Below are 25303 nucleotides of genomic sequence, written 5' to 3' on the forward strand. Positions count from 1 at the left end.
TGGCGGCGCAAAGGGCTTGCAAATAACTTCAGTAGTACTTTAGTTATAGAGCAGTAATGTTGCCCCACAGGGGACTCTTTTCTTACTTATCGGATTTGTAGGTTTCACTCACAATGTCACTCATAAGTCACAGAAACGTCACTCATAAGCAAACAAACCGTGATAATGACCAAACTGGAAACTTCGCAGTTATGCTGTCTTAGGTCTAGTTTCACGCTACACAAATACAACGTCTTTAAAAAACTATATATCAAATCACTTCTATACCATTATATCAATCGTCTGTGGTAGCAGCATTCCTTTAAAAAATGTTGTATGTATCCCTCTGTTCTATCGCATTGGGGGATTTTAGACTGTATGCCTGTGACGTTTCCCTACCTCCAATATGGCAACTTAAAGGCCGGGCAGCGTAGAACTCTAGATGCGTGACTACGTTTCAGCTACGTCTGTCTTTAACGCACACCCCACAGCCTCGTGGATTTTTCTGTGAGGAAACCATTCGTACGTCCAACGGCATACGGAAGTGACGTCAAAACCCCTTTCCGAGGTGCAGCAGGAGAGAGGCACACGCGGTCGCCGAGTGCGGGAGCGATAGGGAGTCGATCACGGGTGCCAAAGCGGCGCGCGGGGCTAAGAGCCCCGGGCGGTGATTTCTGCGGGTCGAAACTGCACCAGACAAAAGCTCACGTCCTCCAAAGGGCTCCGTAATCGTTATACGGAAGCCCCAGTTCTCTCTGAATCTCCACGGTTCCGTCTCCGCCATGTTGGTGCTATTCGAAACGGCGGCAGGGTACGCCATCTTCAAGGTAAGGAAGGGGTGGGTCGGTGGGCAAAAGGGGATACATCGTGAGTACCCCGTGCTCAGAAGCCGGGATTACTGTGTCAATTTCGCCTTTTCCTCTTACACTGGCCATGCAGTTCTATTTTCTTCTAGCGCCACGTGTTTGTTTGGTGAGGGCATATATATCTTCCCCTTAGTAAGAAAGGGCTGTGGTTGAAGTTTCTGATATCCTAAAACTTTGACGTGGTCTTCTAAACATCTAAGCAATCGAGGTTAATTCACAGAAAAGTTGGTCACAGGTTATTCGAACATTGCCCACAGTGTCGGCTACACCACTCGTGTTAGAGTAACATGGGGCGGGCCATGTGTTACGGGAGGTTAGACCACGTGTTCATGTGATACACTTAAAATGGTTTAGTTGTCTTCGCTTTATTTCCAAATGAAAGGGAGACCAGACAGTTGATCATTACAGCACTATTCGATGCAATATCTAGATCTTTCTTTTCACAGCATTCTATGTAATCATAGTAGTGCCATGTGAAAGAAAAGAACTGGAATTGAACATCAACAAACTTGTTCTCGATTTCCACATATTCATAACATTAGTTGTAACAAGTGTATCCCGTTACCGGTGAATCCTATATTTCTACAAACATCCGTTTTGTCTGGAGATATTTACACGATGTCAAAGCAGTATACCAGATCTTAATTATTTTGCATTACATGTACAGGTTGTGAATATGGCCTAGAATATCTTCATATAGGGTGTTTTGGACTCGGATAAGTATTTCAAAGGCCATAATACTTACATTTGTTCTTTTATTTGGCTTTTTCTGGGAATTTCCCTCGGTGATGTCGATAAGTTTCTACCTACGCCTTGTTATAGGCCTCATACTTGGTTGGATATTTTTCTTGTATTATTTTAATGGTCGAAGGTGCGTACTTGACTTTTTTTCTTTTCTTGTCAGAATGGCGAGAGCTGGAAATCCTTTAAGTGGCTCGGAGGGAGAGTCGCGCATGTGTGGCTCTAGTTCGCGATTGTTGTTGGTATCTCTTGGGTAATCGTTTGAACTTAATCGGTGCCCGAGGCGGCCGTACCCGACAACAGTAGAATCTTAGACCTCCAAAAGAATGTATGTCTAAAAACATTCTTATTAAGAACACACAATACAGCGCTGCCGCTTAGCTTCACCACGGTCGAATATAGAATGTCCAGTTTTTTTTTCAGTCTCTCTTCGATCCGTTTTGTCCATGTTGGTAGCACCTATTGTAGCGCTTAACTCTAGAGCGGTCAAAATCGTATCGTTTGGACTGGCTTGTTTTTTTATTATCCACCCACAACACAACCCTGTCGGTATCTGATGACGAAACATTTATTTAGTAGCGCCTAAATTGCCCCCAATTTGATGCATCATCAGGGAACGAGTCTTAATTCGTGTGCGCCCTTGGACAACGCTCTTACGTGTTCAGCGCAGGAATCCAACCTCCATCAGAGGCTCACAACTCGGCCAGCCCCAATGTATTTATCAAACAGCCAGAGAGCGAGCTGCGCAGTACTGATGATTGGTAGGTTCTTCGTCCTTTATGCCTTGTACTGAGTGCCAGGATTGACCCCTATCTTCTTATGTTCGCATAGCGACACTTAACTTTAGAATCTGTGACTCGAGGAGGGCTTGCATATTGGTTTACTTTAGGGAATGTTTGAAAGGCCGTGGTGGTGAGTTTGGCCCAATTGCTTGGCAGAAATAGATTATTGTGTGCATTAAATAAACATCCTTCACAATATATTACATTCAGTATATTTAAGCTGCTGCACATTGTTGTATATTTATATTTACATCAAAATGACTACCTGGTGGCTGTAGACCTTTCTTAGTGTTCCTACTATCTGGTGTGTTGAGGATTCCAGCCCTGGCAGTTGGTCTGGTCAGCTGTGGGGTTTTACTGCTCTGCTGTCTGATTCTATGTAACTTAATAAATCCATCTTAATAACCTGAAGACGTGTCCTGCTGCCTATCTAATTCTATTTACAACACACATCAATCTCACTGAGTAAATTTAATACTATAACAATTCATAAGATCACATTATTGTGGTTTCAAAGCCAATTTAAACGTTTATTACAGTTCACATATGTACTTGATTTACCATTTAAACAAAGTAGAACAATTTCGAGTATGGTTGAACATCCTGTTCCACAACAAAATCACTGGATGTTGGGCCGCTCGGGCTGTGAAGTGGACTCAGTATCTAGAGTCCTGGTTTGGGTTGGTGTCGGACAAATTCGGTGTCCACAGGAGATCAGAGTTCTTTGGAAGGCAGAGCAGGTTCCTGGGGTTCTTAGAGGCTGCAGGATACGCCAGGTTCATCCAGCAGGAGACATGCCCATAAGGCTAGGGACAAATCAGTTGTCGTCGACCTCTTGTGCAGCACAGCTCTTCAGTCGCTCTTGTCACATCTAATGTGAAGAGGCAAGGTTGCGGGGTGTTCTAAATACTAGCTTTAGGGGCATTACAGGAGAGTGCAGGTTGGGACCAATGTGTCTCTTTCATGGGGTGTCTCCACCCCCTAGTATGCTACCTACCCTATCGTGGCAGGGGGGCGTAAGCCTCCTAATTGAAGGGATCCCCCACAAATGCAAGCTGGCGGGGACTGAGATGTGGGCCTCTCCTCCCCCACCTGAGGTGAGGGGTTGTCAATGGCGGGCCCTTCTCCCTTCCGCACTAGGTTTTCCATCCAGTTCTCGTGACAAAAATCTGGGCCCTAACCATTAGGAGCCAGTTGCTGATGGAAGAAAAGGGATGGGGGGGATAGCTAACATGGGCGGCAGGCCTTTGAATCTCCCATCTCGGGGACCCTGCCGATGCTGAGGAAGGAGGCATAACACATCTGCCCAGGATGTGATTTGTTTCCAAATCCGGAGAATGGATGACGCTCTACCCAGGGGTGGTGGCAGATTGTCAGGAACCACACCAGAGTTGGTTGTTTTTCAGGGCGCATCTCTAAGATGCCCTCCATGTGCATTATTCATTAAATCCTACACTGGCTTCGGTGTGGGTTTAATGCCTGGGAAGTTTGATATCACACTTCCCAGACTTAAGTAAAGCCATCATGTACTCAAAACGTCTCCACTCGTCTTAGTGTCTTCGAATGGCACAGGCTCCAAATATTGCTCCGTCAGCTATGCCCTCACCTGTAGTATGGTGCACCTTGCCTCTAGGGCTGTAAGGCCTGCTAGAGGGTTGACTTACCCATGCCACAGGCAGTGTTGGTGGGCATGGCACACAGATATGTACAAGTTTGCTCGCACAGCTTTTGCCTTGAGCTTTTTATAATCTTGCTAAAATTGGTGCGCAGGGACTCATTTCTTTGTGCCATATCGACTCTTCAGTTTGGTCTGCACCAAAATACTTGTGATACAGAATAAAGGGTGGCTGGGTAGTGTTTGCACAATAGCAACCAATGTAGTGTTTTCCAAGTGAGATGCCTCAAGGGAACAGGGGAAAGCTGCCACCTGCGTCCCCAAGGGGAATCTTCTGTGGAATCAGAGGATTCAAAAGCAAAGAGTAGATAGTTCCCGAGCACAAAAAGTCTTCATAAAGTCTTTAGAGAAAAGAAATGTACTTTCAATAGTCCAATAAGTTAATTCCTTTTTTTATTTTCCTTTATCTTTTCTCGTCACACATCAGAGAATTCTTCGTCAATATTCATCAAATTCACATCAACGTAGCCAATGGAAAAACCAATGCCAACACGTGTTTCGTCATGGGGCACAATCACCCAAATGACTTCTGCAGGGCATATAAATCAAAATGTATCAACAGTATATACATGCCAATTCCAGAGGTCAATAATTTTCCAAGTAGAAGATAAGAACTGCATCCATGCCAATTCCAGAGTTCTTCATATAAGTAATTGTATAGCTGATATTCTCGGAGAGTACTCCCTGCCACATCAAACGCGGTCCATATTCATATAATAATGAATATGGACCGCGTTTGATGTGGCAGGGAGTACTCTCCGAGAATATCAGCTATACAATTACTTATATGAAGAACTCTGGAATTGGCATGTATATACTGTTGATACATTTTGATTTATATGCCCTGAAAAAGTCATTTGGGTGATTGTGCCCCATGACGAAACACGTGTTGGCATTGGTTTTTCCATTGGCTACGTTGATGTGAATTTGATGAATATTGACGAAGAATTCTCCGATGTGTGACGAGAAAAGATAAAGGAAAATAAAAAAAGAATTCACTTATTGGACTATTGAAAGTACATTTCTTTTCTCTAAAGACTTTATGAAGACTTTTTGTGCTCGGGAACTATCTACTCCAAAATACGTGTGGGTGTTAAGGCGAGGGGCCTCTGACGGTGGCATAAGAGATTCTACAGGTCTGAGGCCCTCTCTGGTCACAAGACCCTTGGTACCAGGGGTTCCTTTTTAAAGGGTCTTACAGGTGGCACAGAGGTGTGCCAATTTTGAGTAACAAAGGTGCAGTTTTGTGCAAACGCACAGGCTCTAAGGCCTGGTTAGCAGAATCCCAGCACACACTCAGCCAAGTTGGCATTGGGTATATGGCATTTTATTCTCGCCTCCAGGTTAGTCATATCATTGCGGTCTCAACTTATTTTATATTTCTCAGATCTTGGCACAGCCACATATTGGTTTACATGGATCATTGTCTTACCTCTGCAGTTGCCTGTCGGAAACATTACCACTGTCCGCGCTTTCTGGCTGTCCAGTCTGTCAGAAGACAGAACACTATACATCACTAGTGAGGACACAATGGATGTAGCATGTCTAGGGATAATGATTGTAGAGGATCCTGCATCAAGTTGAGTTACACTGCAATCTGCGATAGATTTAGACAGCACCCTTCAGAGTTAAATACACAATTTAAGATGAACAATACTTCAGTATTTGTTAAATCACATATGACATTGTCATGATTGTTTTCCCAACAAATATATAGACAAGAGACTTTGGATCTTCAGTTTTCTGTTTTTTATTCAGTCTTTCATTTTCTTTAAAATAATCGCTGATAGCAAAATAGCCAAAATATATATGAATGCTTAACTGAAGCCCAATACAGATCCCTTGTCTATATAGACATTTTTTTGATGCTCTAGTCGGCATCCCAGTTTCCTCCTCTAACTAGGGCGCCCAGTGAAATTCACCCAAATATCTATTTGAAAGGTACTGATCACTTTAAATCCCTCGGCATGTGCATAGCACACACCAGAGAGAGCACATGTGGGAAATAAACGGTGAAACCCTTACTCAAAATATAGCAGAATGGGGAGTGATGTGATCTTGTCCACACCGTGGTGGCGCAAATATGATATCCCTACACGATTGCTATATTCTCTGCAAAACTCCATTCTCTGCAGTTGGAAAGTATAAAGTTGCGGGGAGGGGGCAACCTCTCGATATGTTCACAAATGTGTGCTGGGACCATATGATAGATGCCTTGGAATTGCTGGCATCAAATTATACTATTGGGCTAGCCATATTGTGCTACTCAATGACTGGGTGTTTGCTGATTGCACAGATCCGGCAATGTTAATATAGTGTGCGTATTAACAGGTTGTTGGCATTGACCCTAGCAACACTCACATCACTATCCTGTTGGCTACAAGTGTTGATGTTGGGTCAATGGCATGGTGTGCAGACAGAACACGCCACTATGGACTGCAAGATTGCTCTGACATTCAGTAAGCTTACAATGCTTTCGAGCTTGGGGCAACATTGGAATCTCCAAACTAGGTTAAATATGGGAGAGCAGCTCAATGCACACATTCCAGTATCTCATGGACGCGTACCAAACGTTTAAGACATAATTCCATCGATACAGATAAATATTCCATGCATTAGAGGAACACAGAGCAAGCTTACTGGCCCTCCCAGACCAGTCTCCCAGAAGCACACACACCAGTGTCCCAGATGGGGGGGGGGGGGGGGGGGGGTAAAGGGGAATCTTGAAGATATACCGCACACTAGTGAACAACACACCAGATCCCATCATGACACTGGAGCAAGACATGGGAGGGTGACTGGGTGGAAGCAAGGGTGGCCTTCTAGGCACTAGCGTTTTCTATGCGATTTGAGGCTCACTCAACTTAAATACCTGACCAGGGTGCACTATAGTCTCACGAGACTTGGTAAAATAAAACTCTACCTAGTCCCACTATGTTCCCTACTATGCAAACATACTGGAGCGATATTTGTGGCACATATATCTGGTGCTAGGGGGTCCTGTGATCCCAGAGTCCAAAACGAGGGTGCTGGGATTGACAGACAAATGAGGCAGCAGATACACCAGGTTTCTAGTGGCGGTGGGCCGCCTTCTTATTAAATATAGTCACACTGGAGAGCGAGAAGACCCCCCCCCCCCCTCCCTGTGGGACGGAGGGGTTACGGGGAATGGATTACTGATAAACGATTTGTGTATAAATCTACAGGCTGCCCCAAAAAATATAATATCTGTAGTGATTGTACTGCACACAACAGATTTTACGATGTGACCGTCTGAAGAGCAACATAAACCTTGTGCCTTTTATTGGCTGGAAGTCTTATGATATGCGTGAACGCTTCTCTATGTTGAGAAAACAGAGTTGTAAAAAAAAAGTAGGGTTTATCGTAATGAGCATATAAGGTAATTCAATCGCCACGCTTCAAGAAAAACACTTCAAGATTCTCCCCTGGGTTGGAACACTCCAGTTCTAATATGTCCGGATTCTTGCATAGAACAGACTGCGCTCTCTTCCACTTATTTTGTTATAGGGGTAAATGTACAAAAAAGTAATGCCACTCTTTTTTGACAGGTAGTGGATGAGCGGAAACTGCAAGAAGTGGACAGCATATGGAAAGAATTCGAAACCCCAGAAAAAGCCAATAAAGTGTGAGTATTAAAATTGCTAATTTCAGCATACCTTGCTAACATGATGAAGAAGGTGACCAGTATACCAGTTGTAAATTGCTTTGACAATACTTACTCGTATGTATGTGCCCTGCATAGCATATGCCTAACCAAAGGCTACAGGCTAGTGTGACCGTGCACATTAATCCATGATCTGTCTTAGAAATGAAGTTTTAAATCTAAGCAACTTGGAAACCAGAGGCAAGCGCACATTCCATGTGGCCCAAGCACAGATATTTAAAATAAATTGAATTGGGCATTAGAAAATTGAGATGAGCCTTTTAAATAAATTACTCGATTGCGTCTTATTCACGGGTTTAGCCGCTGTGCATATTGTGGAGCCTCTACAAGCTCAACCTAATTGTATTGTGTATTTCACATTTAATCAATCTCTGCAAGGCGCCTGATCATTCGGGGCATCAGATAAGAGATGCTCGGGGTGTGTATATTGTCATGGCCTTAGTCTGTAGTAGTTTTAGTTTCATGACAGCTGATACAACCGTCAACCAGGTTAAAATGCAAAAACTCAATCCGATTGCTTGTGCAGTGTGCACAAAAGTGGGAACGTAAATCATATGTAGAGTTGCCACGTTAACTTCAGCAACTAAAGACCCTATAGTTATTGTTGGGCAAAACTTACCTGACGTACAGTACTTGCTGGCCATTGTTACAAGTTTACAGCCCATCAAACTGACAGTGGACCTTAATATGTACATTTTGGCGACAAGGAATGGGTTTTTCCTGTCATAAAGTTAGTTTTTGCTTTTCTTTCTAGAGTTAAACTGAAACATTTTGAAAAGTTCCAGGACACAACAGAGGCTCTAGCAGGTATGAATTGTAGCAAAACAGTTAACAGTTGTTTCTTACCTTTTTATGCAAGGTGCTTTATCTCTTGCAGACACGCTAGGTGTCCGCCTCCCCAGTATAAACGTGGTGTGTTTTTACTTCTAGAGATCCCTCTGTGAGCTCATGATGTATTAAACCCAACCTGCTTAATGTGTACTTCTCCCAATACAAGGATGTGTTGTAATTTACATTATGCGCCAAGTTGTCTTGTCAATGATGTATACTTGTTGAATTTGAATTCCAATGATTGTATTCAACATTTCGTCACTACCACTGAGACAAGACAGATCAGCGAGTCATTTAAACAGTGTTTACAACTCTCATTGCTATGCGCATTTATGTTGCAATGATTTTTGCTTCATGATGAACGTGTCTACCTTAAAAATACGCTTATTGAAAGAGTAGAAAGTTTGATTCTATATCAGGGCTCTCTGGTATTCGAGTATTATGCAAATGCTTTATGTAAATGCCAACAATAACTTAACATGGGTAGGCATGGCTACCTTTGCTTGAAGCATGTTGCAGCATTATTGTAGCAACACAGATCGACATCCCCTATGCTATTACACACTAACTTAACTTCTAGAAGCGTAAATTAGGGAATGTTGTATAGATGTAGAATATTTTTTTTTAAAGATTGCATTCACTTGGAAACGGCTGAATTTGGTGCGTTGGCTCATTATGGGGTGTTTCACTTTGTCATAACATGTTGGGGCACAGGAGTGAACATCATTTCAGTTTCATACTATTTTCTCTTCAAAGCTTCCACTGCCCTGGTTGAGGGCAAGCTCGGCAAAAAGTTAAAGAAAGTTTTGAGGAAGATAGCAGCGAAGGAAGCTCATGAGCAGTTGGCGATAGCCGATGCAAAACTGGGAGGTGTAATCAAGGTAAACATTTGTGAGCAAAGAATTTCCATTATTTTGTGTCGACCAAACCCCGAGTCCATCATACTAAAGTGGTTAATATCACCGGCAGCGAAAGCATCTCCGTTTAATGTCTGTAATTTACCAAGACAGATGTATGTGTAACCACTCACTTTCTCTAACCATTGTTGTGATTGAGCTATTACCTTAATAAGCAGTAATGTTTCTTGCAGCTACCCTTTAGTTTTGAGGCGAAACGAGTATTAATGTAACTTTAGCTACTTTGTCACGGTAAGTGACGGAAAGGTACCAACCCTTACATTTACTGTTGCTATTTATATAGAACATACAATTTTAATTTTTAGTTTGTAGGCAATTCTGAAAATAAAAAAAAGTATAGTGAGCCCAAAATCATTACCATGGAGAAGCATAGATTCAGAGGAGTGCTATGAGAACACTGGCATGTGTAAATGATAAACCTGAAGTAGCATTGCATGGATTAAAGGATAGCTGCAGAAAAGGGTGCTGTTAAAATATTCAGGGCAGATGTGCACTGGCTCCAACTTTTTGTAGCGTAACATGAGATTAAGGCCAGTTTTGCAGACGTAAAATGCTGGGCAGGGGATTTGAGATGTTTTTGGTGTTATGAACAGATAAAACATGGATGTATTTTCTAGCAGCCCATGCGTCTACCGATAGCTGAGAGGGCAGTCGAGTTATGACCTTACAGTAAGTTTAAAGGGCAAGGGTCAGTGCTGGATAATCTTTGTAGGGATAAAGTTGTTAGTTAGCCAATAGTGAGGTGGAAAGGCAGAAGAGAAGGGGCAAAGAAAAACCAGCATTTGCAATGCAACAGGTCTCGCATTTATTAGTTTGAGCTATTGGCATTGTAAATCACAAAGACATTTATTTATGTGCAGCAAGATATTAAAAGATCAATGACACATGATATTCTTGATGAATGGAGGAAATCTGGTTATGTTGGCTGTCACCATAGGATGAAAAGGACTGCTAAAAAGACTCACAAGCAATTGTTAATGCATATGAAAAATAAATAAGGTACATTGTATAGCTTGCGTGACCTGCCCAGAAAGTGAGAATTCCTGCATCAGGTTCTCCTAGTACCACTATCTCTGGAGAGGACACATTTAATGAAGGCAAATTTCTCTGATCAGACTTCAAAACATCTACCCAAGCCTGGCCCATTCTCTGCTGAACAGGGTCGAAGCTACACTTGCTGGTGCCCAAGCATCACATATGATCGTCCTTCACGCCACTGCCCGGTGGATCAAGCCAGTAGTACATTTGATAGATTTTTATGTATTCTCAAAGTCCTCCATTTGCTCCCCCTACCAGGTTGCTCCATGTTCGCAATCTGCTGAATCGCATTTAAAACTGTAAACTGTTGGTGACACACTTGAAGAATATCTTAGAGAAGAATGGGTGGGCCATGATCTGTCTGCAGTTGTGCTGTACAATAGTGCCAGCACTGGGTTCTTGAGAATTGGGCGAGCGTGGCCCTTTTTATGGAATATTAGAATCCACCCCGATTCAGCGAGGAGTATATGCTGTATAGTAAAGGGAAAATTCCAACACTGTCGACATGTACCAATGGTCTTTCTGGAGAAAAATGAGCTATAAATCTAGACACCTACTGATACAAAGAGGTTCAAGGAAAGGCCTCTAATGCGACAAATTTCTTTACACCTTTTTAATGTGACACCCCAATAAAAAAAAAAAAGCCTTTTTGTAGTTTCAACATTGTTAGTGGTCTATAATGGAAGATGGAGAGCTCTGGCGATCAGTGGTGGCTGGTTGCATTTGAAAGTGGTGAGGCGCAAAAACAGTTGATGTGTTGCATCACGAGCGAGCTAGGCTAGTGGGCACAACCATCACATTGGGAGTTTAGGGGGCTCTCCCCCGAGAAAACTCTGAAAAAAGAGTTGGAGAATTATATACCCTAAAGCAAATTTGATGACCACATAGCATCGCAATAGTGCTGGCATAGACCCATAATGTATAAACACATGAAAAACACTCCACATTTTGCATAATAAAAATTGCCCAGTTACTATAGTGTGCAAATTCTACCGTGCAACAAGCTAGGACTTAACTATACTGCACAGTACACGCACGTTGTCCTGTCAGTCCACTCTGCAAAGCACCTGCCTGACACCCTCTTCCTACAGTCTTGCCATGACGACATCAATGGCAACGTAGCTGCTCCATTCTGCAACTTCCCAATGGACAACAGTGCTTTGTACCTCACACATATTCTTCATTCACTCCTTCTCAATGCCTGCTCCACAAGCCCCAAAGACAGATCCCACAATCCAAACCACCGAACTTACCCTCATGCCATCCCTGGGACCTGCAAGGGTTGGGCTGAGTGAGTGGGTCATAGCGGAGTCAGAAGTGATGGAAGAAGGGTAGGAAAGAACAGCGAATAGAATACAATTGAAATGAGACACCAGGGCTGAAACCAAAAGAAATAATGGGTACCTGGCATTGCAACCTCAGTCCTGCTAGTGTAGGGGCCCAGAACAACCATCTTCATGTCAGTCCTTGCACGCGACGAGGAGCAGGAGAAAGTAACGGAAACATGCAGGTACGCCACCCGTAGTACGCAGACACAAGGCACTCTGCAAATGATTGACACAGGAAATCGCGAAAGTGAAAGCGCACCTCCGGCAATGTGGTTTCAATTATCGTGTCCAGACACTGGCACCATAATAGAAAGCATATGTCTTGCTGTGGTGCACGCGTGCACCACTCGTTTTCCTTGTATACTTGAGCCACAGCCTTAATTACATAGGTCACATCTCTTTTAGACACCCCTCCCAATTTTTTTTATCCAACTTAAAGCCCTGGTTATAATGTAAAATTGTATTTATGATTCACAAACTTAAATAAAACAGTTGTGTATAAGGATACATGTGTGAGAAGAAGCACTATATGAAAACATGTTGTTATTAAAAGAACTGTTAGATATTGCATAGCACCGCAGTTGCTTCTGATTGTAAGTGTTGTAAATTGGTGTTCCTTTTGTCCAATTGAAAAGTACTTAATTTATCATCCACGGAAGGATGAAAAGCGTAGTTGGCCTTTTCATGGTTTCAGCTATTGTCCTATGAATCACATAAATTGAAAGCAGCAACAAACTCTGACAGAGGCAGAACGCGAGCCACTGGTCGCTATCAACACAAACAAAATCAAATGACAGGCAAACATGGATACGCTTGTGTGGCATAAGCAGCGTTGGGCCGCCTTAGGAACGCCTAGGTGCAGTAAACGGGGTTCGATCACTTTTCTTTTACTTCAGCCGGTTGGCGATTTGCACAAGGGTACAAAATGAGAAAATGCAGTTTGTGCTGTATTTTCTGCTCTGTAATTATCGAGTACTCGCAAAGAAAGCTGAATTTGGCTCCTTTGTAAACCTGTCCAACTCATTTCAAAAGTGGAGCAAAATGTGTTTGCTTTGCTCCCTGTAAAACCAGTAGGAAATATTACTCTTCTCCGTTTGGCGCTAGTGTAAAATTGAACGGAATGTCCTGAGTTTTGACCCATTTTGCTTTATTCCTTGATATTCAGGTGTAAATTTGGTGCAAATTAAGCTGGTAACCGCACCAAACTGACAGTCAGAGTATAGAATTCGAGGATGTAAGTCGCTTGAGAGCTGAGTTCTAGTTTCCAGTTTGTCGTTTCTTATTATGGTTTTAGGACACACCAACCTCTCCCTTCCTTGCCCACCCCCATACACCTCCCCCGATTAAAACTGATGTAATTTGTGATGAGGATCATTATGCAATCGAAAGTCCAGTTGGATCTGACTGAAGGAGAGGTTATAGTTAGGTGGTGACTTCCAATTGAAATCATGAGCGGTAGTTTTTTGTGCAATATAAATTTGTAGTCGTCACTCCACTAATCTTTTCAAGGATTTTGTAGGAGAGGGATCTTAAGGCAGTTTTTTTCATGTGTGTGAAAAAAAAAGTGGTTGGGGTAAATCGTTGATTGACCTATAGGTGAGCATATGTTGGTTGACCAAGTGTTCATTTCCTGCATCCTGTGTTCAGGAAGTGGTGGGAAGGTGAATGAATGAATGAACTCCGATTTATAGAGCGCACATAGCTGCCCTGAGGCGTCCAAGCGCTTAGCATACCATCTGAGGTTTGGGTTCAAAGGGGCAGGTTCAGCTTCATCATTGAGTAGTGAATAGGAGCGTTTTCAGCTGTTTGCGAAAGGAGAGAGAATATTAGGATTAGATCTAAGATGCTGGGGCAGAGCGTTCCATCTCTTAGCTACATTGTAGGAGAAAGAGCGGCCTCCTGACCTTGATTTCTTTATTGGCGGCACAATGGCTAGATTTGCAGAGGTGGAGCGCAACTGTCTTGTGGGGAGGTAAGGTGTAATGAGAGGGAGATTAATTGCCGGGCCTGTAGACCAGAAGGTCTGGTGGGCAATACAGAGTGATTCAAAGTTTACTCTTTCCTTTATAGGGAGCCAGTGCAGTGTCTTCAATCCAGGTTTTGCTGAAGGTCCATCTAGGCAGATATTGACACTTAACGGAGTTTGATTGTATTGGCGCTCTTTATTTGATTAGATTTTATCTGTAGAGGTGCAGGAAAGTGTACTAAAATTTGAAGGCTGCAATGTATTACTGACGGGTAATGTCTTGAGTCGTGCGGAAAGGTGTAGTGGGATAATGTTTAAGCCTCTGGACTAAGCTGGTCCTCTGGTGATTTATATCTAGTGCTGGAATTCTGCTCCTCTCCTTGTCTGAGGAATTAATGACACCGCTACTTCGCTTTGTAAAAGCTTATTGTGGGGCTTCCTCCACCATTTCCCTTCTGCAATCCCAGTCTTAAACTTCTTTAAAAAATGTGGAGTTGCTCCGCCTTGTTTGGAGCATTTGTTGTTAAGTAGTTGATGTAGCCTTTTTTCCCCCCCTTACTTTTAGGACAAAGTGAACATTAGTTGTGTCCACAATGCCGTTGTTACCGAACTGATGAGAGGCATCCGTACTCAAATGGAAGGCTTGATAACTGGGCTTCAGCCAAGGGAAATGGCAGCTATGTCTCTTGGACTGGCTCACAGGTGAGTTAACCCCCCTCCCCCCAGCCCTTTTTGTGCTTTTAGTGCCAATTATCTTGTTTTTTAGTAGTAACTTTCAAGTCCGGTTATACCATTTATCTACGCTACGGGAGGTTTCTGGGTCTTAACAGTGCATCTTTTGAAACGCTGAAGCATGCAAGAAAGCTTGGCTTTTCTCTTGTCTGTCTTTTTTCCTCTCCCTAAATCTCAGCTGAGAGTATTTATAACGTCAGACATTACACTGACATCCATATCCAGCCCATAAAGTATTTTAACTCCCGTAGGTCTAAATCATGACACAAAAACGCACATTTTTACCTTTGCTTTATATTGATAGTTAAAATAGACTGCACAGTCTCCTCTGTTGACTTAGTGTTATAATACCGGTGCTATCGCCATCAGTATGTAAACCAAGAATGTATAATTTTTTGTATTACTACTGGGTTTAATAACAAGGTATTTGTACTCCGTTTTAGTAATGTGAAAGTGGTTTCCATAGCTTTCTCCAGTGCGTCCTGTTTTAATATTTTAATAGCGTTTTGGATTACTTGCATAGTTTTCTGACAATAATTGTGTTGATTTCCGAAACAGCAGTCAAACTTTTTCCAAGATCTAATCCACAAACACTTACGGTTGAGCCTACTTGGCAGCACATGCACTGTTTGTTGCAAGATCTGTTGTGGGCTTAACAAGAACATATAGAGGCCTGATCTCCAGTGTTTTCCATAGGTTGCCCTTTCTGTCGCTCATTTGCCTGCTTTTTATTAGTGTACACGTTTGCAATCCTATTTGTCCCTCCCATGGAGCATTGCCCCTACTATCTCATTTGATTGTCTGGCATCTTTGCTTCCAGTGCTTGTTTTTCAAGCACTTCTTTTCTTCTTTTGGGCTAAGTCTCCATGTGAGTACATAGTTCCAGCTGTCTCCCTCTTTTACTTCTCACCCCCGTTCTTGTCGCCCATGTTCTTCTCACCCCTCCATGTTGCACTCGTGTACTTTACCTTTTAACCAAACCCCGTCCCCTGTTGCTTTCTTGCCCATCTGCATGCTTCACTTTGCTGCCAGTCTGCTTTCCTCCATCTGCTCCCCCTATTGCTCCCTCTGTGCTGCTTTCTCACCCCCATGTTGCTTGCCCCCACTCGCTTTAAAAAATATGCTTTTGTATATTTTTGTTTTTAGTTATTGACCCAATTTGGGCCGGCATCTGCCTGTAAAATGATTAGGCTAGCCAAGTTAAAGTTTTTTTAAATTTTTTTTATTATGTAGCTTTGCTTCACAGCATCCCCAATGCTGTGAAGCATGAATAAGAAAAACATTGGCAAGTCTATTAGGTAACAAAGGTGAAGCATTGGCTTTGTCAGTGCTTATTACAAGTTGAATATTAAAATAATCTTGTCATTTTGTTGACTGCACTTCGGGGAGGTGTGTTCAGCAATAAAAGAAACGTTTACCATTGACCTGGTTTTGCAAAGACCTTGCAGCAGAGAAAGTTGGTCTCCTACTGTTTTGGTGGGATGGTTCCACCATGACTAATTTGAGCATATAGGTTGCTCCTTCCTGTTGCTGTTATGAGTTGGTTACTATCTTCTAGTTGTTGGAAATGCGGTATTATTCCAGGTATGTTGAATATAGCAAATGTATTATATCAGAAGTACCACCTGAATAGGTGGGAGTTATACCTTTTGCTGCTTAAGTATGATTCTGTTTAGAGTTGCTACTTTGCTTTTGTGCTCTGTTGTCAATGATGGATACTTGTTGAACTGATGAAAAATGATGTTCACTTACAACATTTCGTCACTACCACTGAGACAACAGAATGAAAGTGTTGGGTTTTGTGTAATGAACTAAGTGAATCTCCCCGTGTATCTGTTGTAGGAGTTAACCCCTGTCTGTATGCTTGCAGCCTCTCCCGTTATAAGCTGAAGTTCAGCCCTGACAAAGTGGATACAATGATCGTTCAAGCAATCTGTAAGTATTCTTGTATGATTGTTTTATTATTTAATCATCGCTTTAAGGAATTGTATTTGAGTGAGTACTTGAAAATGTATATGGTAATACTTTTTTCAGGCCAGAGGGTTAGAACTTGAGCTTATGTTGTCCTAGAGAACATTTTGTTTCCAAGTACCGAGGCTGGCCTGCAATAAATGGTTCTCGGCTAGGTTTGAGCAAGCGTCTACAAATTACTGGTGGGACTTGCAACAAAAGCATTTCGGCACAAAATGTTTATCTATGAGCGCTTTGTTCTCTTGGACATTAAAGGTTTTTTTTCACCCTCTGTGTTTGTAATTGAGAGATTGAGTGGAAGTTTTTTTGTAGCAGGAAACTAAAACATGGATATTAAAATGTAGTTCAAACCAGGTGAAGTGAATGGTTTGTCATATAAATATTTTGTTTTACTAATTGTGGCAGGTATTTGTTTTCTTAGTTTTGTTTTCAAAGTTGGATCTACGTCAATAGGGCACGTTTAAATTGTGTTTTAAATGGCATTGTATATGCTTATAGTAGTTATGTGGGTGTTTCCTGAAACTCCTCCTTGAACGATATTTCTTTAATAAAGTACTGCAAGCCTTAATTTATTGGCCATTTTACAGCAGTTTGCGAATTGCAATTTTTGCTGAATGTGTCCACATTTTCTATAAAGTGAATGCTCTGTGGTCTGACAGTGATGCAATTGATAGCTGTGATGATGCTCACATTGTTGCTTCCTGAATTCAAACGTGTGGGTGCACAGTCACTACCTCATCTGATGCTGTCTTTGCTCACTTACACCACAGATGTACTGATGTTGTTTCTTTAGTCGTTTTGCACAGTGACCAGGTGTAATGCGATCTGTTGAATAAACTTGTGTGGCGTTTCCTCAGCATTCTTCCTGCGACATAAATATATTTTATGTAAGTTATTCATTTGTGAAGTTGATTTTATACTGATTTTTGGCATTGTCTTGTGTTGCCTGATGTAGCCTTGCTGGATGATTTGGACAAAGAGCTGAACAACTATATAATGCGCTGCAGGGAATGGTATGGTTGGCATTTCCCTGAGCTAGGCAAGATCCTCACCGATAACCTAACGTTCTGTAAATGTGTACGACAAGTGGGTAAGTAGTGTCTTGTTTGACTGTACAGCAGTAGCAATATCTTTTATTGTCGTTGAATTTGGTAAATTTCAAAAACGTGCATTGGGGGTTAAATTTTATGTGGAATCCACAGCAGTAGCCTAGGCCCTTCACTGTTTGGAGAGAGAACTATTGTTTGATGGGCACGGCTGGGATCAATATTGAGTGTTCCCCAAAGTGAATAGAAGAGGACGTTTGCACAAATAGTTGATGGCGAAAAATACAGCTCCTGTACAGCAGTACGCATTAAAGATACCCCTGTGCTAAGATTGGCTATTCCTTTGTCTGGCGGTCACTCAAAATCCCCAAGCTGCTCATCTATCTCCAATTCTGGGTTCGGCCTTTATGGTCTCTGATGTTGCACTTTTCTCTCCAACATGTGCATCCAGAAGCCTTTCTTTCCAGCCTTCCCATTGCAGCAAATAGGAAGCATTGTCCAGTGCACTATTTTTTCTATTATCTACTGTCCCCTTCAATCAGCGAGCAGAGTTTAGTTTCTGCATTGATCCTCTCGGGTTAATCTCAGCACAGGGGTGTCCGTAGTCCATATTCCTTCCCTGTAGCTGTACATTCAAGGTTCAGCACTGATATGTATCTACACTTTCTCACCCAAATTATGTCTAAATACTTGATTTTCTATGACTATCTGCAGGAGTAAGGAGCGTGAGCATGTACTTTCTGTGAGCCAAAGGGCAACTTGAGAGGCATAATTTTGGTGTCTCAAAGTCTAGCCAAAGGTGGATTTAAAAACTGTAACTTGCATAGACATTTAGAGGCTCATTCATATTTATGGAGAGCGGTATCTATGGTTAGGGGCACAGGAATGATATACTGCCCGTACAGATTTCCATGCTTTAACCTCCTCGCTGTGACGCGAATTCCGCTGCAGTGCTGAAAATTCCATCGCGGGCATGGTCATGACTGCTCCCGGCAGTCATCAGCACACGCCCACCGTGACTCATGGCGGCCGGGAGCAGTCATGAGCATGGAAGAGGTTAACAGGTGTGGCAATGCACCTGGTAAAATGAAATATTCCATAAACAGGCTTGTGTGCCTGGGTAGAAATATGTGGCATTAGACCTAGCAAAACCACCATGTTACACTCCATTCTAGGGCTGAAAAGTCGGATTGACTTAAGACTTGGGTATACTGACTGGAATCGGTATGTCGGGCACTGCCCCAACTTAAAATGCCAGCCTAAGCTAAATGTCCATGTTGAAAGCAAATACTTGTGGCTTTGAATTGCCAAACATTTGCAAGTTATTTACCTAAACTGTTACAGGTTGTAAGTATTAACTTTACACGTTCTCTACAAGGACTACAGACGTGTAATTATCGAGACCTGTTCTTTTTGAGTGATATATACTTATATTATTTCAATAGCGTCTTCCAACATGGCAACTTGCAATCTAGGCATAGACCAGTACAGAAACACAATGCAGCTGAAGTCCTGTGCTTTAATAGTCTTTAATTCCCACCAACTGCACAGGTCTCATCGTTGCTGCTTCTTTAAGCTCCTTTTTAGTTTCTTTCTAGTATTCATATCACCCGACAAACTTGTTAGGTCTCGCCTGTCGATGCGCATGCGCATCGAGCAAGCGAGACTATTGCGAGTTATCCACTCTTTATCCACACTGCAAGGAATCGTGGCGATTCCTTGCAGTGCCCGTGACTTTTAAGGTCAATGCGCATGCGCATTAAGCTTATGCGCATGCGCATTGACCTTAAAAGTCACGGGCGCGTGCATGTCCGTCTCAGTTTACCCGCTCCGCCCCCTCCCCTTCCCGCCGTGTCGCATTTCTCCTCCCCCCTCCCCTCTCTTCCCTCCAGCTTGTTGTTTGTATAATTTAACCCGCTCCGCCCCCTCCCCTTCGTGTCGCATTTCTCCTCCCCCCTCCCCTCTCTTCCGTCCGTCCGTCTTGTTTATAATGCCACCGTGGGTTCCCTTTCTGTACCGGGTGTTGATGGATGTTTTCAGATTTTCTGCCCGACCTCCAGTGCGGTTAAATTCCCATCTTTCCCTCCCCATGTGCTCCGATCCCCTCCCCCACCTCTTCTGCCCGTGATTGCCGCTCCGTCTCGCTCGGTAGTGGCAGGGAGATTTACTCTCTGTTAGGTTCCCGCGGGGAAAATGAAGGCGCACAACATAAGCACAGATAAGGAGGAGGCAACCTGCTCTGTGCCAACAAGAACGGACCAGCCCGAAAGAGGAATGTAGACTGACTGTTGCTTGCAGCACTGCAGATAAGGGTTCAAATAAATTGATAAATCGTGTTGCTGTTTTATTGTAAAACCGAATTACAGGAGAGGAAAACCGCGACAGTATCTTTAAATCTGTAGCAGTGTACTGCTCGTCTCCATCAGGGTGCAGGTCTTTGTAAAAATGGTTTAATCCTCTTCGTACCGACTGTTTCTGTTGCTAGTAGAGACTCCTTGCTAATAAAATATATCACCTTGTAGTGGATTTAATTGAACTCCACATTCGATGTTCTGTTTCCGGTAAAGCACCACGACAAACTATCTGCAAAAGTGTGGTGGGGAACTTGGGTTTAAAGCAATAACATGTTTGAGAACAAACTTTCGTGAAATAATATTTGTGGAACCTTCAAAAGATCGCGCCTTAAAAGATGGAAAATGTTTTGGAACCCAAGTATAACCAACAAGTTCGTGTTTACGTCCGTCCTTTCTGTGCTGCTTCCAGTTCCCATGTTATTATTAGGTCTGGCCTTTGAGACGCTTTAAGCGGTTTCACCTTATTGTTTTTCCACGAAATCCATACATGAGTTGCATACAAGGAGAGTGTTTGTCAGCACGCTTTATCTATTGGCCCGTTAAATTGTCATTCACGTTTTGCTTCCATCCACCACCGCACGGCATATCGCAAAAAGCCATGGGTCAGCCTACTTTACCCATTGGCTCCCTTCGTTTTGAGTGACTGCACAAGACCTGTGCACATTGTTCTTAGCCACCAAAATAATACTTTCTCTGCAATGGCCATGCAGGGGTGAAGTTAACTTTTCATTTAATGTATTCTTTTATATAATATAGCTAAAGTTCTGGCTGTTTATTTTTCCTGCACTTCGAGTGCTTACTTTATTGGGGATTTATTTCCTTACTGCTTTTTTAAGTGTTGACATTTTAACATTGTAGCTAACTAGGATTTGAGTGCATGGTTAATTCCTTTTTGTCTTTTTCACAAGTAATACAATGTATGGCACAACTAAAGGAGACCACTAGTAAAATGGCCACAATAGTGAATGTGTTTTTTCATTTTTATTTTTATGAAAGCCTATGGTGGACACGTATAGGTAGCATTTTTTTGTGGTACATATTACAGTAAAAAGGTGTTAAACGTTTTATGTAATTAGAGTAACTAACTGCTAGCATTAAGAAATGTGAAAAAGAATCCGTGCTAGCTGTGAACCGAGTTTGGCTTTTAAGCCGTTCAGGTTGGTTTGTCAGACTTTTCCCAAAAGCACCAAATTTACTGTAGGCCGAGACCTATCCAGGAATGTGTAGCTCCAGAAGGGGTGTTTGGGTTTCTAACCAGGTCAATGTGCAGTTTGCAGCTGTTGGTGCTGTGCTGGTTTAGAAAGTGTCCGGTACGCACTTTCTGCAATATACTGTTTGTTGCCTAGTACAGCGGTTCTTTGTCCTATGGCACAAGGCTAGCCACCTGGGATGCAGAGCACTATCTTTTAATGCAGAAAGAGAGGAATAACGATAAACACAGCACCACCTTTTACAGGCAAAAAATAAACCTGCAGCTCTATAGGAAAGACATTTGTTACAGCAATCCATTTAGTCTTACATGAAAAACGTATGCAACGCTATGTCTGTGTGTGTACAGAGCAATAAGGCAGCAACTCGAAACATCCCCTCGCACAAGATGTGGTGTAACAGGAACTTACTCATGCTGGTAGATGGCAGAATGCCCTGTACTAGTCAATTGTTGGATTTGTGTTATCGGCATTGAAATACAGCCAGTGACCAGATTTGTAATGCCTGGGGAAATGCTGATAACAGCCTACTCTTGCACTGACCTTACTTAGGTTCCCTTTCATCTCTAATGTGATTAGAAAACAGTCTGGGGGAGAGACAGGTGGCAGACAGTTATTCGTCATTCATTTATTGCAGAAATAGCCAACAGAGTCTTTGTCAAACAAAGTACAAAAAGTAAAGTACATGCAGTAGACAGTCGCAAGATTAGCCTTTAGAAAAAGTTGCATCCTTCCTGAAGATAGATTCCCTTCTAGGCAAAATTCTCACAGAATTCCATCCAATCTCGGTTTAGTTAGAGTGCAGTTTGGCAAAACTCTGAACTGGTATTCTGCAGAGTCCCTGCCCAGAAGTTTTGCCCAAATATTTACGCTGTACACTAAAGAAACTGAGAGAGCAAAGACCAAGCCCACAAGCATTGGCAAAAGTCTCGCCTATGGGCAAGCTATTGGATTTGGCAATGAGTTGGGGGTGGTACACCAGAGGGCAGGTGGTCCTACTCTCTCTCACAGCCTCCCCCAGCTCCGCCCCCTCACTACTTGATTGCACGGCCGCTAGGCCGTGCCTCCCCTACTCTCCTCCCCCCTCCTCCTCTCCTCCCCTGCCTGCCTGCCGCATTTCTCCTCCCCCTCCCCTCTCTTCCCTCCGTCTCGTTTCACACACACCCTCTCCCCCGCTCCGCCCCCTCCCCGCCATGTCTGCCCCCTTCCCGCCGCCTATTCATGCCTCTCAGTTCACTGAGTACTCTACGCTCAGACCTCATATGTTGACCACCTCACTCACCCTCAACCCCTCACTCACCCTCAACCCCTCACCCTCAACCCCTCACTCACCCTCACTCACCCTCACTCACCCTCACTCATCCTCACTCATCCTCACTCAACCACCCTCAACCTCACTCACCCTCAACCCCTCACCCTCAACCCCTCGCCCTCACTCACCCTCAACCCCTCACCCACTCACCCTCAACCCCTCACCCTCACTCACCCACCCTCAACCCCTCACCCTCACTCACTCACCTTCAACCCCTCCCCCTCGACCCCTCCCCCTCGACCCCTCCCCCTCGACCCCTCCCCCTCAACCCCTCACCCTCACCCACCCTCAACCCCTCACCCTCAAACCCTCACTCACCCTCAACCCCTCACTCACTCACCCTCAACCCCTCAACCCCTCACCCTCAACCCCTCACTCACCCTCACTCAACCACCCTCAACCTCACTCACCCTCAACCTCACTCACCCTCACTCACCCTCACCCACCCTCACCCTCACTCACCCTCACTCACTCACCCTCACTCACTCACCCTCAACCCCTCACCCTCACTCAACCTCACTCACTCACCCTCAACCCCTCACCCTCACTCACCCTCAACCCCTCACCCTCACTCAACCTCACTCACTCACCCTCAACCCCTCACCCTCACTCACCCTCAACCCCTCACCCTCACTCACCCTCAACCCCTCACCCTCACTCACCCTCAACCCCTCACCCTCACTCACCCTCAACCCCTCACTCACCCTCAATCACTCACCCTCAATCCCTCACCCACCCTCACTCACCCTCACTCACCCTCACTCACCCTCAACCCCTCACCCTCACTCACCCTCACCCTCACTCACCCTCACTCACCCTCACTCACCCTCACTCACCCTCACTCACCCTCACTCACCCTCACTCACCCTCACTCACCCTCACTCACCCTCACTCACCCTCACTCACCCTCACTCACCCTCACTCACCCTCACTCACCCTCACTCACCCTCACTCACCCTCACTCACCCTCACTCACCCTCACTCACCCTCACTCACCCTCACTCACCCTCACTCACCCTCACTCACCCTCACTCACCCTCACTCACCCTCACTCACCCTCACTCACCCTCACTCACCCTCACTCACCCTCACTCACCCTCACTCACCCTCACTCACCCTCACTCACCCTCACTCACCCTCACTCACCCTCACTCACCCTCACTCACCCTCACTCACCCTCACTCACCCTCACTCACCCTCACTCACCCTCACTCACCCTCACTCACCCTCACTCACCCTCACTCACCCTCACTCACCCTCACTCACCCTCACTCACCCTCACTCACCCTCACTCACCCTCACTCACCCTCACTCACCCTCACTCACCCTCACTCACCCTCACTCACCCTCACTCACCCTCACCCTCAACCCCTCAGCCTCACCCTCACTCACCCTCACCCTCTCACCCTCACTCACCCTCACCCTCAACCCCTCAGCCTCAACCCCTCACCCTCACTCACCCTCACTCACCCTCACTCACCCTCAACCTCATGCTAAAGATTTACAAAAAAACCCATAAACAATTCTAAATGCACTAACTCTAATGCTGCGAGACCTATTGCATTTCTAATGCTTGTTTTTATATTTGGTTCTACAATGACAGTTCAGGTTAGGATTTAACGTCTTGATTTTCTTTTTTATAGAAAAGCTTTATTCGAGTTATAGACTCATAAAAGCACAACATGCATATTATAAAAACATCACACTTAATCAGGACATTTCATTCAGTACATTAAAACAGTTGCGCAAGCTTAATCATTGTAAAACAAAACATTATACAAGTAAAACATAATCAAGAAACATTAGGAGAAACAGAAAGGGCTCTCCGCCTAATGGACCAAGCCCACCCCAGGTACTTTGCTATTCCCATAACAATAGGCTCCTCAGAAGTAGTGCAAATAATTCTCTGCGCCTCAGCCGCACTGGATGTCCCAAGGTTCTTGCAGATAGGGGTTAACCAGACCCTTCTTGGGGAGGCATAAGCCTTACAAGCAAATAGGAAGTGTCCCACACTTTCCTTAGTTGCGCCGCATGCTGGGCAGCACTGGGTGTTCAAACTCTTCCACCTGCCTGTTAGATCTCTCAACGGGAGGGAACCAGATCTTAATTGGAAAAACAATTTTCTGTCCATAGGAACAGTTATACTGTCCCAGTAATTTTCTAGAGCAGGACACATTTTACTTTCCAAAAAGCGACCTCCCATTGAGTCAGATTTAACCCTTCTCCAAAGCCTCTCGTCTATCCATTCCCAATATAGTGCTTTAAGTGTATTTTTGCTTGGGAACACTTCCCCCGACGGATTGTCCCAAAGGTTGGAAAGACCTAGTTCGCCTAGCAATACCCTTAGATTTTTCAGCCATGATATTTTATGGAATGTATCACTCTTGATTATTGCCAGGAAGCCTTCCCCATAATGCCTAATTTCAGGGGTGGACCAAAGTCGCCTCCAGTATAAGATGGGACGCAGTCTGGCTCGGTCGGTTACCGATCTTCTTCCCAGGTCAAGACTAAGAGGGATTAATGGTGTACTCTGGGGCAATCCCGTAATACCCCGAAGAAACCTGTTCTCAGCTATCTGTAATGAGGTTAAGTTGTCAAAACCAAACAGCTCCGCCCCATATAAGGCCGATCCTATTGCCTTAGCATCGTATACAGCGAGGACAGGTTTTATGGGTTTTGTTTTGGATCTATTGTGCTCCACCCGTAAGGCCCCCGATATTTGCTGATGTTTCAGGACCGCCTTTTCTATGTGGTGGGACCAACCATAATTACTTGCGATTTGTACCCCTAGGTAGGTGAACTCCCTTACGACCTCAAGCCCAATATTATTCAAGTGTATCCTAGGGCGAGGCTTCTGTCCTTGGGAGAAAGC

At 44.0% G+C, this 25303-nt stretch overlaps 1 protein-coding gene and 3 non-coding genes across 4 annotated transcripts in view; all 4 read left to right on the top strand.

The window, feature by feature from the left end:
• The first annotated feature begins 536 nt into the window (after positions 1-536).
• Positions 537-25303, top strand: part of NOP58 (NOP58 ribonucleoprotein) — a 118221-nt gene continuing 93454 nt past the window's right edge. Inside the window, exons 1-7 of the mRNA XM_086955262.1 lie at positions 537-806; positions 7613-7689; positions 8483-8535; positions 9316-9440; positions 14374-14510; positions 16411-16475; positions 17467-17601. Of these exons, the coding sequence (XP_086811388.1) occupies positions 762-806; positions 7613-7689; positions 8483-8535; positions 9316-9440; positions 14374-14510; positions 16411-16475; positions 17467-17601 (637 nt within the window). The 5' untranslated portion in view covers positions 537-761. The remainder of the gene's footprint in view (positions 807-7612; positions 7690-8482; positions 8536-9315; positions 9441-14373; positions 14511-16410; positions 16476-17466; positions 17602-25303) is intronic.
• On the top strand, positions 8754-8842 carry LOC147730455 (small nucleolar RNA SNORD70). The gene has a single exon (XR_015308939.1). It is a non-coding gene; the product is annotated as a small nucleolar RNA SNORD70 (small nucleolar RNA).
• LOC147730456 (small nucleolar RNA SNORD70) lies at positions 16236-16326 on the top strand. The gene has a single exon (XR_015308940.1). It is a non-coding gene; the product is annotated as a small nucleolar RNA SNORD70 (small nucleolar RNA).
• Positions 17180-17262, top strand: LOC147730457 (small nucleolar RNA SNORD11B). Its single transcript, XR_015308951.1, has one exon. It is a non-coding gene; the product is annotated as a small nucleolar RNA SNORD11B (small nucleolar RNA).

The sequence above is a fragment of the Lissotriton vulgaris genome, chromosome 2_1, assembly GCF_964263255.1.
Source record: "Lissotriton vulgaris chromosome 2_1, aLisVul1.2, whole genome shotgun sequence".
In the NCBI taxonomy this organism is placed as follows: Eukaryota; Metazoa; Chordata; class Amphibia; order Caudata; family Salamandridae; genus Lissotriton; species Lissotriton vulgaris.